We start from the raw sequence: 19,120 nt of genomic DNA on the forward strand, positions 1-19,120 counted from the left end.
ACAGAGAGGTTCAGTAACTTGCCCAAAGCTGCACAGCTTATTAAAGCCATAGACGTGGTTACAGCCCAGCATATCGGCTTCAGCATCCATGTTCCTAACCAGAACCTTCCATTAGAGCCTTTCACGATTTGGAGCACCGTAAAGCATGGTCCCAGTTACAGCTGTTCAAATAGTGTCTTTTTCTATATAATGAAAGAAAAGCAAATACACAAAGGTATTGAGAGTGGTCATTTCTGGTTTATAAGATTATGGGTAATTATATTTATACTTTCCTCCAGTTTCCCAATTTTAAGCAGTGATCTTTTATTATAAGAGAAAAAATAATAAAGGATTTTAAAACACATTAAGAAGACCAAAAATGAGATGGACTGATTCCATTAAGAAGCCATAGGCCTGAGTCTACAGGGGCTGAGCAGGGCTGCTGAGCACAGGACACTGTGGACGTCACTCATTTGTAGCATCGTCAGGAGTCAGAATGTATTCAGTGGCATGTAGCACACATTTACAAAAAGTAAGAAAATAGACTGAAAAGTTAATAGTGATTGTGTTGGGGTTGTTTTTTTTTTAAATATTTTCTATTATGTAGCTGTAACACTCATAAATTTTTTTAAAATAACTGATTATAAGCCAGCCACTCTGGTAATTCTGGAAGCTTGATGTTCATGTTGATTTTTGCAACAGAGAGCGATGCTGGCTGGGCTTCAGGCACCTACATGCAAGCCGAGAAAGGCCCCGAGGCCCCGGAGCGCAAGAGGAAACCACAAGCAATGGTTCTCTCCGGAGGGCAGTTTCCTGCCATTGCTGCTCGCTCTTTAGTTTGCAGGTTTCTTACCTATGTTCTGCGTTAGGCATTTGTACAGTATTTGAAGCATCTAATGTGTGTTTGCATTACTCCTAGAAGAAAAGAAAATAAGGAAAATATATTTATAATACATATTTTAAAAATACTAACAACCATTGCTGTCATGTTTTCTTACATTTTCTCAAAAGCTGTATAAGATCAGAAACCTTTTCATTGCTGCCCTTTGTACCGATTTCCTTTTCTCCGCCTCCACAGGAAGGAAGAGGGAATGGTTTAAAATAGAGGATGCCATAAAAGTGCTGCAGTACCACAAGCCCGTGCAGGCGTCGTACTTTGAAACGTTGAGGCAAGGCTATTCGGCCAACAACGGCACCCCGGCCGTGGCCAGCGCGTACTCGGTTTCTGCTCAGAGCTCCATGTCAGGCATCAGATGACTGAAGACTTCCTGTCAGAGAATGGAAATTGGAAACGAGACTGAAGTGCAGCCCTTCCCTCTCACCCTTGCTCTTTCCACCTCTCCTCACAGGCCTCCTCTTTCAAATAAGGCGTGATGGGCAGCAGAGAAGGGTTTCTTGGTAATGTTGCTGTTTGGTGTTAAGTGATGGGGCTTTTGCTTCTCTTTTTATTGAGGGGGGTGGGGGTGGGGTGTGTCATTTGTAAGTACTTCTGTGCATGATGTGTCCCTCCCTTTCCACACCCCTACAAGCCTCTAAAAAGCGGCAAACAGCTTTCCCTCTGCCTTGGATTCTGAAGTATTCCTGTTTATCTCATCCCAGCCCTGGCCAGACATTTTTCTTTGATTTTTCATTTTTTTTTTTTTTTTTTTAATTAAAAGATACTGGTATGAGATGAAACCTTTCAAAAATTTGTTCTGTAATGTGCTATTATTCAGTCCAGCAGGTCGGTCACTCTCACTGCAAGATCCATTTATCTACACATTATATACTGGGCATATAATATGTAAATGACTAGAAGAGGACTTGAACTGTTCAAATTTTCCAAGGTTTTGTTTTGGTTTTTGTTTTTCAAATTGGGGGTGTTTCTGAAATGGAGAGCCTCCCAATTTCCGTTTTGTTTTTCGTTCTAGTGCTAGATAAGTGTCCCTGTCCTGTGTCTGCTCCCCAGTCACTGGCTGAGGTGTGCAGGGCCCAGGAGAGTGATGGCGCTCCCTTCCTGGCGCTCCCGGGCCTCACGGCCGTCTCTGCTCCAAGCTGTGTTTCCATGCCAAGAAAGAAACAGGAAGAAACCTATTCTCTTTTCTATTACCAAGCCAGGAGCAAATGGCCTCAGCTCAGATCTGGAGAAACAATGATAGAAATTGAATTCCTCCCCGCATGTTGACAGTAGGGATTTGAACTGGATTCTTGGGATTACTATCTAAAAAACTGGAGTGTCAAGCACTGTTCCTCTCCTGCTGGTTTGGGATTTTTTCCATATGCTACTTAGCACCGAGAACGGCCTCTCCTTGTGCACACACGCCTTACAGCGAGCCGACTGGATATTGTCCTGTGCTCTGAAACATGCGACTCGCCTCGGCAAGTGCAGCGGGACGGTCCTGTCCCCTCCGTGCTGAGTTCCTGAAAAGTACACAGGAGCAAAGTTCGAGTGTTTGCTTGTCTTCGTAACGTTACAGCGCTTGTAACTGCATTATAGAGCACGCTCAGAAATACTGCATCTGTCTCCCGCTGGGATGTGAAAGGTCTGTCTTCTGCTGAGAAGTGATACGAGAGATGCTTAATCATTTACTAGCACAGCTGCATAATGCATCGGCTCCCTGCAAGCTGTCTTGTTGGGTTTTGACACAGGTTTCGTGCCGGCTTCGTTTGCCAATTGTGTGGTTCAGTTGGGAAGTAAGCAGAAAGGGGTCATGAGATACAGAGGTGCGGCTGGGAGGGGAGACACCGATCGGTCCCGGCTTGGGACGGAAGTTGCTGGTTGCTGCGCTCTTGGTGGCACCTCCTTGTCAAAACATAGCGAGATGTGAAATTAGAACCATAGTGCTCTCTATTTAAAAAGTATAATAAATACTCAAATGTTGCAAAGCTTTTGCTCTTCCCTCCCACTAAAGAAATGTATGTATCTGATAGGCCTGTGTCATTTAGTGTTCAGCATTTGGGGGACATCAGTTGGTGAATTTAAATTTTGCCATCTCCTCTTGGTTTGCATCTTTTCTCCCAGTCTGAAACACAGAACCCAAACAGTGCTGGCAGTTTCCGTAGGATCCCATCCTGTCTCTGGAAAAGGAATTCTATCCCCACGTCAGGGTCCCAGTGGATAGAAACCGCACCTGAGATTTGAGTCTAAATGCTAACTCAGTGTTCACATGCCCTACTTAAAAATGAACACACTGCTTGCTTGTTGCCTGATTTAGCGCATCCTAAGGTTCTGTTCAAATACATAAAGGGGGAAATAGAATAAGTCCAACTAAGCACCAAGTGGAATCCCAAAAGCACATTCTTCCAAATAAATTCTACCTTTATGACTTGGATTGAAAGTGCTTTGCAGGAAACTAGTCCGTACTCCTGAAAAGGGAGCTGCAGTGTTAATAGCAGTGTGTGCACTTCGTGATCAGCTGCAGGTTTGTCCTGTGCTGGTGTCACAATATACTGCCCAAAAAGGCCTGTTGGGATTGTTGTTGGCGTCTTTGGGTCAGGAAAGTGAACTGTGCCAAGAAGTGTTTTTCGGTGACATGAATGGATCTATTAATGCAGTCAACTGGAGAGATTGTGCTGATGCTTTCTTGAGTGACAAAAGGAGGCTTTGTCCACCACCAGAACTGGTGATACTGCTGATGTTTCTGTCGCACTGGGATTCTGGTGAGCAGGGATCGGTGTTTTTCCCTCCCTGGCACCATAAACAGCATGGCTGCCCTTACTGATGTGTGCTCACAGCCCTTGGTGATACGTTGTTTAGACAGATGGTTACAGTAAACATATCTTCCCAAAGAAAGCGAGGAGAAACAAAAGAAAGCACAAAAATCACCGTTCTTGCAAAATATTTCATTGACACTGATTTACCAGTAATTCTGCAAGTACTTATTCAGGCTTGACAAAGTTTCCTGTATTCAGGACAGAAAGAAAGTCTTTCTCACAGTGAATTTGCATGTCCTAGATTCTGGTTATTACTAGGGCATCCATCAGAGTCCACCATCCTCAGGATGGAGAAAGATAGCAATGGAGTTTTTTTTCTTAATTAAAATTTGTTTTTAGTTTATAAATTACAGCCATTGGGGAAACACCAGTGAGGTCATGCCATCTTTTTGGAGCAGGACTTTTCGTGTGTATGTGTGTGTGTGTGTGTATGTGTGTGTGCGTGTGTGAGAGAGAGAGAGAGAGAGAGAGAGAGAGAGAGAGAGAGAGAGAGAGAGGCTACCCTCAGAAGTCAGCCGTGTTAGATTATTTGTAGCCTTCCAGAACGATGCAGCCTATGAAACAGGAGTCTTGATTTTTCTTGTAGCAAACCTAACAGGATATAAATGTTCATGAATTGACTGTTTTGTTTTCACAAGTGTCTGCTGCTCCATCTGCCCTGCATGGAGAGGACTCTCTCACTGAGAGGCCATCTGGAGGGATCAAAGAACATGGAAGTGTCCCCCCTGTGCGGCCGGCCGGCCGGGGAGGGCTGGAAGGGGGCCTGCCGCGGGATTTCCGCCCTCTGCGGTGCGGCGCGCAGTTCTGTGGGCGCAGCCGCAGCCGGAGGCGCTTCAGGCCTTACTTCTCTCAGCCTCTGGGGGCAGCGTGGGTCCCTGCCCTCTAGAGTGTTTTGCAGCAGTTTCGTAAACATATTGCTACATAGTCAGGTTCCTTCCTGTCAAAAAAAGTGTTTTGATATTAGGAGTCAACCCACGGAAAGTCTCTAAGACTTGCTTAGAAGGAAAAAGTCACCTTTTGTTTTTAGAAGAAAAAAGTTCCACTCAGAACCGTTCTTTCTCGTTCTCCTCCCCGTTTCTCTTCTCCACACCCGTTGCTCCTCAGGGCTCCTTCTGAGCCCAGCTGTGCGTTTCACACGCATGTGTCATTTCCATCTAGTGCTATATTAACGCCTTTGTTAGTCTCCCCACCTGGTGTTTTTTTAAAAACAGCTTAGCCTGAGCCACATTTTTTTATTTTTAGTTTACAAAAAGGATTTAATAACTACAATGTGATTTTTGCCACAACTGTGATTTTTAATATTTCTGAAGTGTTCTGTAAGCCCTTCTTAGTTGAGAGTAGATTTAGAGTTAGAAGAAATACCTGGAGATATGACCACAGTGGAGTGAATTTTTGCTTTAAGGGAAATGAGGGTTAGCTGTTGACAGTATCGCTTCATCCTGGTCCCACATCTGCATTTCAGAAAATAATCCGCATTTTTACCCCTCCCAAAAAAAAAAAAGAAATAGACATGCAGGACAGTTACCTCCCGCAGTTCTGGGTCGAGGAGATTCTTTAAGAGTGACTGAGCAGTGCAGAGAGCTCTCCTGGTTCTGGTTCTTGAAGCTAAAGAGGGTAGAGCTGAGGTGCTGCAGTTCATACCCCCCCTCTGAGGTGGCAGCCATGTCTTCTGAGCCCCGCTGGCATGGCACCTCTTAACCCGGCTCGTTCAGCTGTCCACGCCGGTGACCTCAGCCCTGCCCATGACCTCACTGGGAGTAAGTGGAAAAGCATCCAGTCAACCACCACACTCCAGGCTGAGCCTTGCAGCAGAGATTTCTTCCACCCAGAAGAGCTGTGTGTCCCATGCCACGTCAGATGTCACCTAAAGCAGTGAGACACTGGAGTTTTCAGGTCAATTGTAAATTGGGAAGCACTGATACAGTCTGTGGAAGATTCCGTGGAACGTGTATCGGGCAGACTTGAGATTACACATGTCCTGGGAACCCGGAGGTTTTCGGCAGGTTCTCCCTTGGAAGCCAGCAGCCCTGCTCCTGCCTCTAAAAGGGCAACTCCACATCTGGCCATGTTCTTGCATTAGCTGACAACCTTTCCAGGATGTGAGGAGCCTAATCAGGACATCTGAGAAAAGGATACCTCTCACCTTCAGATTAATCAAGTAGTTGGTCCTCCTGTTCCCCTTAAAAATTAATAATTGAGAAAGAAAGAATCCTGTGTGGTGTTGATGTGGACAGATTCCTTGAGTTGAGGCTAGCGGTAACATGATTTTGTGTGCCTCTGCAATATGAGGCTTTCTAAGTAAAAACGGCATGTCTCTCCCCTGGAGCTTTGTTTGTAATGATGGGTTGGTGAGTTTGAGCTTGTCTTAGAAAATGAGGCAGCCGACGCACGGCAAGGGGCGCTCACACACAAACCGAGCTAACTCAGGAGCCAGCACACCAGTGGGGACTCTGCTGAGGAAGCAAGTGTTTCGGGCCGAAAAAGTAAGCTTGTGTTCCTCCAGCAGTCAGTTGTCTAAGTAGTTAGTCTAGGTTTCCTTTGGTTTACAGTCCCAGTTCTTAACCCGCACAGGGGCCACTAGAAAAAGCATTGAAAACCCCGCAGATAGGCATCGAAAGAGCAAAACTGCAGCCTGGTCATTTTCCAGGTTCATCACCATTCTGATGTGCTACCCGTCCTTCACCCCTATTGCAGCCAGGCCAGATGTGAAGGTTTTATTAATCATCGAGTTGGGGAACATAAATTCTGGTTCTGGAACAGTTACCTACTACTAATCCCCTACCATCTGTGGGGTGTACCTTTCAGAGAAATCTCTACAGTGCAGTAAAATCACCCTCTGGGCTTGAGGTCCCAATCAGGTATGTAGATCAAAATCTGTCTTTGGAACTCCTTAGGAAAAGAGCGAGATGCGTCAGTCCCGATGCCCAGCCTTGAGAATGTCCTTTCTTCTCTGTAGTAGGGGTGCAGTGGCTTACCTTCAGGAAACCATTTTCGCGGTGAGATCGCCGGTAAATCCCTATAGAAGTAATACCGATGCAAGCCGGTCTTTCTGAGCACTTCTGTGCTGAGTTGAAATGTTAACCTAAAGCAGCAACAGATCACGTAGCCTCTTTCACCTCTTTCTTGTCCTGTGAAAAAGAAAAGCTTTCAGGCTCACTAACAAATGACCAAAGAAGATATCTAGTCTGGGTTAGTTGATTCCAGCGGCGTAACAGGTACGACTTGTGTCAAGGAAGGAAGAGCCTGATTACGGAGACACCCGGGGCCAGAACAATGTGTCTGCCCCACGTAAAGCCTCCTCCAGGGACAGAGCTGAAGTTGGGTTGGGGAGCGCTTCCCAAGCACTGGAGTGAGGGGAGGACGTGGAGGGTCTCTGCTCAGCAAGCAGGCGGCTTGTGTTCTCCCAAGAACAGGACGGAATTCCACAGAAGTGACTGGCGGCTGAGCCACCGTGGACAGGCACCGCCCCGCCCTTTGGCCAGGGGGCTGCACGCATCTTTGCTCAGAATCCACGGGGACTCCCCTCCAAAGGGGATTAGCTTCAGGTGTTGTGTTTAGTCTCTGAGAACCTCCCCCTTTCACTTCCGCCCACGGAGGGACAGCTGTGCTCAGGGTGTGATGCGCGAGTGAGTCGCAGCCCTGTGGCGGAGCGGTGCGTTTAAACAACTGGTCCACTCTCGTAAAAGAAATACAGTATGTGGTACAGTTTTGTACATGTCAGGTCTGTTTTTACTGTTGTGGTCTGAAAACTTTCAAACTGGTTTATAATCAAAAGGTTGGTGGTTAGAATAAGGACAGTTTCATTTAGTGCGTCTGTCTTAGGGAAGACAGCTTCCAGTTTGCCATGTGCTTACGGAAGTCAGGAGTATTTGAGGATGTTGGGAGCTGTTGTAAAAGTAAAGCGAGTGTCTCCGGCCTGCCCGAGCGTATTGTTCTCAGAGAGGAAGTGGGAGCCTGTTGGGAGCATCTTCATACTTGCTCTTGCCAGCATAGCCTTCATCTCCAGGGCCTTGTCTCCCATCCTCTCCAGTGACATTGGATGGGTGCTGAAGAGTCTGCGAGGCTGCAGCCCTGTTTGCTCAGCTGCCGAGCATGGTCTCCAGACAGCAGGAGGTTTATTTAAGGTGTTTCCACCCTAGGATCACCTCCACTCCATCATCTCCCATCAGCATCAGAAAGGTTCAAATCCCTGGGACCATTCCAGTCCTAAAACAGATGAACTAGATGTGCTTCCTTCCTTGTCGCAAGTCTTGCGCTCAGATTGCAGTCTACCTTTGGGCAAGTTCAGGTATTTCCAGGGAACCCTTTGGGTTGAGGCAAAGGAGGTAAGATGTATTGAGTTTAACTTTTCCAAAGGACAGAAGTATTTGTCCCTTCCCCCTAGTGCTCATACATTTTAGCTGAGGCCTAAATGGCCAAGTCTAGTCGTCTTCCCCAGAACTTAGGCAGAGCCAGGAGCCCACACGCCCAGAGACCAGTCTGCTGGGAATCACACAGGCTCACACTAGACTGTCGTGATCACACCAGAACCCTGCTGCTGTCCCCTCCCATCGTTAGGTCACCTAGTCCCTGGACCAGTCTACAGAGTCGCTGCGTGTATCGCCAGCGTAGGCAGTGGGCTGAGGATTTGTCAGACGGGCAGAAAGGGAAGAACCAGTGGGCTGAGTGCTCACTCATGTCCTTGGAGATGTTGGCAAAAAGAGCCCTGAATGAGCGCAACAAAACGGGGGAATCCAAGGAACAGCGTTTGCGTGAGAGGAAGGGTTGGTTATGGTCACTCAACCTCTTGGGATCTGGCGCTGCCTTAGGACACCGGGTTTAGAATAATACCGCCCTCAGCCCTGTTCAGATGCACTCCAGGACCTAAGTGCTAACCCGTGGGGCGTGGCCTTGTTTTTGTCTTGTTTGTTTGTTTCCAAAACAACTTGCTTGGTATCGCCTGGGAGATAAGTTTCCCTCCTGCCCACTTGGGCCACGTGCCAGGCCGGCCTGTGCCGGTGTCTTCACAGCACTCCTAAGGAAGACCTCGTGCTCGGAGGCGTTTGGTCCAGAGAAAGCGGAAGGAACTGTTTTCCTGCGTCCTTTGCTCAGGAAGGGTGTTCTTAGGCTTCCTTCACGGTTCTCTTTCCTCTGAGCACAGCTGGACTGAAGAGGAGGGCTGAAAAGAGGGGAACTGGGTGCAGCCCCACGTTTGGGTCCGAGACCGGTGCACAGCAGATGTGAGCCCCACTCCCCCCTAGTAGCAGGCCAGCCATAGGTAACCATTCCCCTTCTTGACTAAAGCGTCGACGCGCGTGGTGCCAGCAACAGGACAGGCAGACCCCGCCCCCCACCCCGTGGTCTAAATAGCTTTGGTACTCCTAAAATTCCACCACCCCACATCCCGCTCCCTTTTGTACAGAAATGGCTAAACCTGTGAGCGTGCTATTCCTTTGTGTTAATCAGTTTCCTTCTATTTGAGCTGTGTGGGAGGGAAGGGCGTTGGAATTGTAGGTTGTAATCTTGTGCCAACCAATAAAAACCAGTATTTCACACACATCCCTGCTTAGTGTCTGGTCTCTTCTTCCCAGAGGTTGCCCTTGAGTGTTACACGTCCGTCTTGATTTGGCTCCCCTCTCTGCTGGGTTCTTAGGAGTTGCCCCAGAGGCCGTAGGCGGCCCCAGGGGAGATTGGCGGTTCAGGAAGTTCAAGTGAGGGACAAATTAGAGAAGCCTGTGACAGACAAAATCCGCGTTTTGTTTCCTCTTGTCAATCACTGCTACAGGGTGCCCAGGGAGACCCCCTGGCAGACTGTCAGTGCCCAGTACTGCAGAGAGGGCCTGCCCTCCTCAGTCAGGGAGCTTTCACTAGGAGCCCAAAGAGGCACGAGGCGACAGGGAGCCACATCCAAGATAACAAGGGAGCACAGCCAGAAGTTGCTTCCTGTGTGGAAGCAGGAGCTGGCCACGCTGGAGTCAGGAGGCTGGAGGGGTGGTGGTGTGAAGGTGTGTGTGGCAGGACTGGAGGCGGGGATCAGGGAGGGCAACATTAAGTGAGCTGTTGCCCCCAGGCCCAAGACAAGGGAGCATTTTGAGCTGGAATGAAAACTAAAGCATGAGGTCACATTACAGAAGGTCACAAAAGTCAGGCCCAGGAATCTGGCTTCACACATCTAAAGCATTCTTGAACAAGGCGGTCATGTGCTATCAGCCATGTGTGAGGAGGAGGCCGCAGGAGAGGGTGGAGAAGAGCAGTCTGGAAGCTTGTGATAACTCCATGAGCGATACACTCAGCGAGTAGACCTGGGGATGAAGAAAAGGGGGACAGAGGCACGAATAGGCAGCATATCACCATCAGAGAAACCTGTCCCTCCACTGAGGCAGGCTGGCCTCGGGGACTCGGGTGACATGCCCAAGTTTTGTAAGCAAGGAAACCTGATGTGGTCGATGTCCCCCGAGGGTCGCTACTAGGATGAGACAGGTGTGTGTGCCGGGATGACAGGTGACTCATTTATATGATGAGAAATGTCAAGTTATCTGGTTAGTCCCCCTGCTGTCTGTCCAAAAATAGGCAGGAAGTTATTTCTGAACAATAGCCTGATGACTTCCTTCAACCCAGGGCAGACTCCCCGTCAGCTGGTCAGGGTACTCTTTCCCCATAAAATCGGACTCTGCAGGCCTTTTTCTTCCATCCTACGATGATCACCCCTTCTTCCTGTATCAAAGGATTCTTTTTTCCCCAGATTTAGTGTGTGTAGTGAGGCTCCGAGCTTATGAATGCTGGTGCTAATGTTAATACTCAGGAGACCACCAAATGGCCACCTCTGTTGAGATCTGGGATACTGGAAACTCTCCACTCACCCGTGTCAGATCATGGTGGGCCATTCTACAGGTGGTCTGTCACATTTACTACATTGTCAGAGTAAATACAAACTTTGGGATTGTCTTGCTGCAGCCCAGCCTCCTAGCCCTGCCTGCAAGACTGGCTAGAGACAGAAATCTAAAGGGACCCCAAAACTTTGAGCGTGGGTGACGAGAGAAAGCCCAAAGGACAGCAGTGCAGCTCTGACACTGCTGGACCCAGCACCGGGGACAGTGTGCCACAGCATGCATTGCACTTCCTATGCCCTGTGTTATGCTGGCTGGCAGCTCTGACCATCCACGCCCGATGGAGGTGGCAGAATTCCTGCTCGTCTCCAAGGCAGGCGGGCTCCTATCCTCTCGTGCCCAAGAAAGTCTGGTATCAACCATGGACTTGTTTGCTTTCTGGTTTCAGACACATTTAGGGTATGAAAGGTTTATTTTATCTCCTTGGTCTTGTGACACCCAGCTAACATCTCACAGCATCTGAGGCTGTAGCCATGAGGCTTCGTGTTCTGTGTCCTGAATACCAGGACACTTAGTCCTCGCAGGCGCCTGCTTGGGTGACACATGGCATGAAATGAGAGAGGTAAGCCACTGGAGGTAGGCTGAGGGGACGATGGAGAGAGCTCGTGCAAGAGGACCATGGGGAGGGTGGGATGGAGTAAGGGATCCAGAAAAGGCAGGAAGGACAGCTACGCATCAGAAGGCTGCTTGCTAGAACAGAAGGTGTGAGCCCTGGAATTAGAGCAGCTCAGCTGTCGCTAAGCTCTGTGGTCTTGGACAAAGTCACCATCCCTGTCCCCTCCTATTCAGTGGTGGACAAGTCTACTGTGCAGGCCTGTTGTGAGTGTTCTAGTAAACGAGTGTATGTGACGCCAAAGTTGGTGTGTGACCGTAAATGGTGGCTGCGGAGTGAACACCTATTTGGGAAATGCCACCGGCTGTGCCAAGTTCACTAAGACAAGTCCCAACAGACACAAGTGATCACAAGGCAAAGTGACAAATGCATTAAGAAGAAGGCTGAGGGACCATCAGGAGTCAGGAGGGATGAAGGAATTCTTGGCTAAGGGGACGGCATTGCACGGGCAAGGCGCCGTGCTCCGGTCATGGCGAGTTTGCTGGGGCTGGAACATGATAGCGACAGTGGGCCGGGAGGAGGAAGAGGCAGCAGGTGCCATGGGAAAGGTCAGCTGGGGTCAGGTGGCTTGGCAGGCTGTTTGAACTTTACTCCGCATGACTGGGGAGCCAACAAAGCTTTTAAAACAGCGTGGTGACTGCATCTGCGTTTGGGGAAGATGATACTACGGTCCGCTGATGGCTGCTTGGGCTTCGGGCCTGAAGCCAGGCTGCGTTCCCTGCTTTGCATTTAGTCTGCGGCCCTGTAATGCACAGGGCCGGGTCACTACCATCGTACGGTAAAGGAGGTGGAGGCTTAGGAAAGCAAACAAATTTGAAAAATCATAAGGTAAACTGCCACGGATGACGGCTAAGACAATGTTGGAAAACTACAAGGAAAAACACAGGACAAAAAGGGACGTTTTATTAGTCTCAAGACAGTATAAAGATACAGTAACTGTAATAAAACAACATGATAAAAGGGAATAGCTAGATAGAGAAATAAATTAGGAGACGACAGGTGACCAAGAGCCAGACCTGTGCATCCGGGAATATGGTAAGAGCCGGAGGGAACGCACCTGAGTGCAGGCAGGGTGGATGGGTTCATCAGTAAATGGTGTAGGAACAATTGACTAGCTCAATGGAAAGAAAGAAAATTAGATCCCTACCTCACAGCATACCTGAAAATAAATTCACAAATGTTTGTGTAAAATGAGTAATAAAACTTTCAGAAGAAAATACAGAAGTCATGTTATATATATCTCCTGAGTCACACAGGTTATATAAATGGAAAAACTGTAGTCAAACTTGAGGGGTCTGACACCAGAGCCTGCCCTCATGCCCACTCGGTAGTGCTCTCTCCTGGTCCCTTTAGAGTGTAAGCTGGACCAGGGCAAGTGGAAACTGAAGGCAGGGAGGTGGTGAGTGAAGGCTGGATCCGCGTCTGGTCCCCAAACACCTCAGACGGAGGGACTTCCTCTTACATCACCATCACTCAGTCAGCAGGTTGGGCACCAATGATGGTACCCAGACACTGCCAGGTGTCTGTGTGAGAGAAACCATCAGGAACTCAACAAACATTTACTGACAGTGAGTGGGTGGTCATGACACTTGGATAGGTGTGAAGAGGATAAAAATAAGGCAACAGCAGTGAATTGTTGTGTGACAGGGCTGGAAGGATTTTAGGGATCGTCTAGTCCAATGCTGTCATTTTACAGATTGGGAAATAGGCACAGTGAGGAGGGACTTCATCACTGTTCTAGATGAATCCTGAGGAAAGAGTACAGGTCCCTGGCCATGCTGTAAATAGCCAGCTCCTCTGTCCTTGGCATGAAAATCTCTTTTTTTTAATGGTTATCCTGCTCTGGCCACCAAACTCTATCCAGTCCGTGCCAGGTCTAACCCCATGTCCATCACTTCATCACTCATTCCTCATTCTTGACTCCATCTTTCTTGTCCCCACATTCTTCCCCTGCAGCCTCCCTTCATAAGCACCACCCGGAATTCATCCATCCATTCCTATCCCCTACGCATGAGCTGAGCCCTTCCAGAGAAAACCCTAGGCTGTAGGGTCGCCATGGGTTCACGCCTTCCCCCACACACACTGAGCCTCTGTTGATTGACAAGTCCAAAGGCCACTTGTCTAACCTGACTTCACTGACCCTTCTCTCCCCCGTGGTGTCCCTGGCAACATTTCTGGTTCTCTTCCCACCCATAGCTTTAGCTTTCAGAGAAAAGGTGCAGCTCCTTAGAAGAGTACCCAGCACCTTTTTGTGATTTGGGCCCTGCTCACTTCCGCCCTTCTTTCCCCTGGCCTCAAGTTCTCCAGATGCATTGTACACCGCGTGGCCTCACGATTCACCAGTGCTGTGCTCTCCCTCCGTTGGGAAAGTTCTCTGCGATCCTCTCTCCTAGGCGGCGCTGTGTGACTCCCGGGCAAGCCCCCCGCTGAAGCCACCTGCTGAAGGCAGGGAAAAGCTCTGCCAGTGGTGTCCAGCTGTGGTTCAGAGCGGCTACCTAAGAAACGTAGGTGGGAAGAAGCGAAGCGCCAGATGGCATCTTGGGAATGCCCACAGCACAGAGAATGTCTGCCAAGTGTCACCCTGTCCTCTCAACAACTGCCCCCCAAAACATCCCTTCACTTTCCCCCAACCTGGAAGCAGATGCAGGACTGCCCTCAGAGATCTGGGGAGGGAGACGTTTGGAGCGGGTGGAGGGGGGACACCATAACAAAGAGGCCCTTCCCTTTGGGGTAAGGGTGACGTTCAGCCAGCGTGGCACCCACGGACCAGCCAGAACAAATACCGATTGGAAGCCTGTCCGCTGAGGCCCCTTCCCCAGCTTTCTCCTTCTGGCTTGAGTTTGCGGGTGAGAGGGAACGGTGCTTTTTCAGGGGGAGGAAACCCCCAGTTCCTGCTACTCCCCTTTGTCTGTCAGCCCAGGAGCCTGTGAACTTTCGCAGGCCTAGGGCAGGATCTCAGGGTCTCTTCCTGGAGGGCCTATGTCTGAGAGTGGCAAAGATGGGGGTGAGACTGAGAAGGAAGGGGCAGTTATGGGGATTTTCAGTTTGGGGGTGGAGTCAAGGGGAATTTGTTTTACGTGGGGCAACTTGATGTGAGGAAGCTGAGTGGATCAGCTATAACAGCTGACCTCTGACTAGTGCTTTCCAGTTTCCGAAGTCCTGTCCCACCAGTTCAGACAAATCCTTGAATACCTACTGCCTGACTCGGGCCAGGGCCCAGGGCCCTGACCTTCACATCTGCCCTGAGAGCCAGGTAATTCGATCCCCATCTCATGGTTGAGGGAGCTGAAGCTGGAGGAGATGGGAGAACAAGGGGGAAATAGTTTGGGTGTGGGGCAGGTTAAGGTGAAGGGAGCTGGAGGGAAACAAATACCCTGCAAGTCAGTCCGTTGGCCAGTAAGCTGTCCCCTCCAGCCACCCCTTCTCTCCAGTGCATCTTAAGGACCCACTTAGCCCCTCCTCACTTATTCCTTCGGGATATGCACGCCCAGCGGGGACATCTCATGGGCCCTCACCGACTGGCCTTGGCGCTGCCCCGCTTTGGAAGGAGGGTCAGCCTCCTGTTAGAGAGAAGTTACCTGTGTGGAAGGGACCTCTGCAGTTCAGGGGCCTGGGGCGGATCCACCATGGAGGAACCTGGGCTACGTCAGGGCCACGTCAGGGCTGGACAGAGGCAGGGGCCTGGGTGAGGAGGGGCTCTGCTCCTGGCACTCCTTTCAATACCTGTGATGACCCTGAAACAGAGGGAGCCCCAAAACAACAGGCTCACCTCCTCAGGCTGCCATTGGTGTCACAATGGCAGGGCTGGGAACTATGGGTCCCTCTCTGCCTCAACCCTGCTGACTTTTATCCCAAAATGGGATGGGGGCCAAGGTTGACCCGACTCCATGGCCAATGTCTCCTTAGAAGCTCTCCCTTGACTCCTCCCTCGCCCTGGAGCCGGCCCCCTTCTCCGCCCTCCTGAAAGAGAGAGTCCCATGGGCTTCTGGAAGAAGTGGAGGTGGGAAAATAACAGAGGCTACATGCATGCAGAGCACCAACTAACTTCAAAAAAATAAGCCAGGGTAAGAAAAATCCTGGCAGGAAGCACCCTCTTGAAGTTGGGATTATGAATCATTTTCTTCTCTGTGATTTTATATATTTTCCAACTCTTGAGAGGAATTTCGTTTTGCAATCAGAAAGGAAATAGTCCCTCACACTTATGGAGCATTTTATTATTTACCAGTATATATCCCATATGTTCCTTCTTTCAATCAACAATAATCTTTGTATGAGATGGATATTATTATTAGTTACATTTTGGAGTTTCCAAGTTGTTGAGTGACTTACTTGAAGCCACAAAGATAGTGAGTAGGGGGTGAGGGCACTTCGGGCCTGGCTGGCAGGGTGCTCATCATGATGGTGGCCAACAAGATTCCCCTATAGTCTTCGTTCCTTTCTTTATGCGTCTCCCTTCCCGGTCCCTGGGTGTTGGCCATCAACTGGCCTGTCATTAACTCCATAAATAAATATACATTGATCACCCCCTGTGTGCTCCATTATTTTTAAGGCATCCTTTATTCATCATATTTTTAAAAGCTTTATTGAGATGTAATTAACATACAATAAGCTGCACATACTTGAAGTATACAATTTGAGAAGTCTTGACATACGGGTTCCTATGAAACTATCACAACCGAGATGCCTCTTTGTGATTCCTCTCTCCTGACCCTCATGCCTCTATCCCCAAGCAAACACTAATCTTCCTGTCACGACGGTTTGCATTTTCTAGCATTTTATATAAATAGAATCATACATCATAAATTTTGTATATGTTGCAAGGTATGGATTCAAATTGGTAATTTATCATATACTAGATATCCAGTTCCAGCAATGTTTGCTGAAAAGGCTATTCTTCTATTCTTAGTTGGCTGAGTATTTTTTATCATGAAATGGTGTTGAATTTTTGTCAGATGCTTTCCTGCATCTACGAAATGATCGTGCGGTTGTTTTCCTTTGTCCTGTTAATGTGCTGTATTACATTGATTTCCCCATGCTGAAACACCCTTGCATTCCTAGGATAAATTCTAAGATTTTCATACTCGTATAGTGTATAATCCTTTGGTCATAGTGTATAATCCTTTTTAATGTGCCATTGGATTTGATTTACTAGTGTTTTGTTGAGGATTTTGTATGTATATTCATAAGGAATGTTGGTCTATAGTTATCTTATATATATATATATATATATATATATATATATATATATATATATATATAAATTTTATTCGGGAATATTGGGGAACAGTGTGTTTCTCCAGGGCCCATCAGCCCCAAGTAGTTGTCCTTCAATCTAGTTGTGGAGGGCGCCGCTCACTGGCCGTGAGGGAATTGAACTGGCAACCTTGCTGTTGAGAGCTCGCGCTCTAACCAACTGAGCCACCTGGCCGTTCCTGTAATTGTCTTAATGGAGTCTTTCTCTGGCTTTGGTATCGGTATAATGCTGGCCTCATAGAACGTGATTGCAAGTGTTCTCCTCCTCCTCCTCCTGTTCCTCCTCCTCCTCCTCTTCCTCCTTTTTCTTTTTTAATTTTTAGAAGAGCTGGAATAGAATTGATGTTAATTCGTCTTCAAATGTTTAGTATAATTGCCCAGCAAAGCCATCTAGTCCTGGATTTTGTTGGGAGGTTTTGGATTACTGATCTAATCTTCTTTCTTATATAGGTTTGTTAAGAGTTTCTATTTCTTCTTGAGTCAGTTTTGATAATTTGCATGCTTTTAGGAATTTGTTCATTTCATCCAGATTCTCTTGTTGGCATACAGTGGTTTATAGCATTCTCTTACAATCCTTTTAATTTCTGCAAAGTCAGTAGTAATGTACCAGCTTTCATTTGTAATTTTGGTTATTAGCATCTTCTGTTTTTTCAGTCAGTCTAACTTAAGTTTTGTCAATTTTGTTATCTTTTCAAAGAACCAGCTTTTGGTTTTGTTGATTCTATTGCTTTGGGGTTTTTTTCCTATTTCAGCTCTCTGTTCTCTGGTCTTTATTATTTTCTTCCATCTGCAGGTTTTGGGTTAGTTTGCTCTTCTTTTTCTAGTTCCTGAAGGTGTAATTTAGGTTGTTGATTTGAGATCCTCTATAAATTTCACCCTGAGTACTTACTGCTTTTACTGCATCCCGTAAATTTGGGCAGATCTTCATTTGTCTTAAAGTATTTTCTAATTTCCCTAGTGGTTTTTTCTTTGACCCATTAGTTTTTCAAGCGTGTGTTGTTTACTTTCTGCGTATTTGCTAATTTTCCAGTTTCCCTTCTGTTATTGGTTTCTATTAGGTTGGTGCAAAAGTAATTGCAGTTTTTGCAATTATTTTTAACCTTTTAAACCGCAATTGCTTTTGCACCAACCTAATAGCTTCATTACACTGTGGTCAACAATACTTTGTATAATTTCAATCCTTTTAAATTTATTGAGAATTCTTTTATGGCCTAGCATCTATATTAATAAGAGATATTGACCGGTAGCTTTTTCTTTTGTGTTGTCTGGCTTTGGTATCGGGGCAATGCTGAGTTAAAATTAGTTAGGAAGTGTTCGTTTTCAGTTTTTTGGAATAGCTTAAGGATTGGTGCTAATTCTCCTTTAGATGTTTGGTAGATTTCACCAGTGAAACCATCTGGTCCTGGGCTTTTCTTCGTTAGAAGGTTTTCTAATTAAGTAAGATTTGTTGTGTGGCCTAATGTATGATTTGTCTTGGAGAATGTTCCATGTGTGCTTGAGAACATGTATATTGTTACTGGGAGGAGTGTTCCGTTGGGTCTAGTTGGTTTATAGTGTTTTTCGAGCACTCTATTTCTTTACTGATCTTCTGTATAGGATATTCTATCCATATTGAAAGTAGGGTATTGAAGTCTCCAACCATTTTTGTAGAACTGTCTATTTCTCCCTTCAATTCTTTCAATGTGTGCTTCATGTATTTTGGGACTCCTTTGGGTGCGTATATAATTGGTATAGCTTCTTCATGAATTGACCTTTTCATCAATGTAAAATGTTCCCCTTTGTCTCTTGTAAGAGTTTTTGACTTAAAATCGGTTTTGTCTGATATTAGGGTAGCCAGTCTAGCTCTCTGTGGTTACTCGTTGCATGGAATATCTTTTCCATCCTTTCACTTGCAACTTATTTGTGTCTTTAGGCCTAAAGTGGGTCTCTTGCAAGCAGCATATACTTGGATCTTTTTATTTTTTACATTTTTAACCATTTCTAAGTGTACAGTTCAGTGGCATTAACTACACTGTTGTGCAACCATCACCACCATCCAGCTCCAGAACTTTTTTCACCTTCCCAAACTGAAACTCCAGGCCCATTAAACAGTAACTCTTCATTCTTCCTCACCTCCCAGCCCCTGGTAACTACCATTCTACTTTCTGTCTCTATGAATTTGACTACTCTAGATACCTCATATAAGTCAAATCATACAGTATTTGTTCTTTTGTGACTGGTTCATTTCATTTAGCATAATGTCTTCAAGGTTCATCCATGTTGTAGATGTGTCAAAATTTCAATCCTTTATAGGCTGAATAATATTCCATTGCACTCGAACATATAGATCATATTTTGTTTATCCATTTATCTGTTGATGGCCACTTGGGTTGCTTCCACCTTTTGACTATTGTGAATAATGCTACTGTGAACACGAGTGTACAAATATCTGTCCAAATCCCTACTTAATGTTCAAAGTACATTTCTTGTGGGCAGCATATAATTGGGTCTTGCTTTTTTATCCATTCTGACAATCTCTGCCTTTTATTTTATTTATTTTAAAAAATATTTTATTGGTAACAGTGTGTACTTCCAGGACTTTTTCCAAGTCAAGTTGTTATCCTTTCAATCTTACTTGTGGAGGGCACCGTTCAGCTCCAGGTCCAGTTGCCATTGTTAGTTGCAGGGGGTGCTGCCCACCATCCCTTGCAGGAGTCGAACTGGCAACCTTGTGGTT

General features: G+C 46.9%; 1 protein-coding gene and 1 long non-coding RNA gene across 2 annotated transcripts in view; one reads left to right on the plus strand and one right to left on the minus strand.

The window, feature by feature from the left end:
* Nucleotides 1-9,210, plus strand: part of NUDT3 (nudix hydrolase 3) — a 112,050-nt gene extending 102,840 nt beyond the window's left edge. Inside the window, exon 5 of the mRNA XM_019738736.3 lies at nt 1,058-9,210. Within this exon, the coding sequence (XP_019594295.1) occupies nt 1,058-1,236 (179 nt within the window). The 3' untranslated portion in view covers nt 1,237-9,210. The remainder of the gene's footprint in view (nt 1-1,057) is intronic.
* On the minus strand, nt 55-1,146 carry LOC141571626 (uncharacterized). Its single transcript, XR_012496542.1, has 3 exons — nt 1,009-1,146; nt 833-894; nt 55-182 (listed from the first exon to the last, which is right to left on the minus strand). It is a non-coding gene; the product is annotated as an uncharacterized LOC141571626 (long non-coding RNA).
* Nucleotides 9,211-19,120: the final 9,910 nt, after the last annotated feature.

Source organism: Rhinolophus sinicus, chromosome 2 (genome assembly GCF_057876585.1).
Source record: "Rhinolophus sinicus isolate RSI-liver-muscle chromosome 2, RSI-T2T, whole genome shotgun sequence".
In the NCBI taxonomy this organism is placed as follows: Eukaryota; Metazoa; Chordata; class Mammalia; order Chiroptera; family Rhinolophidae; genus Rhinolophus; species Rhinolophus sinicus.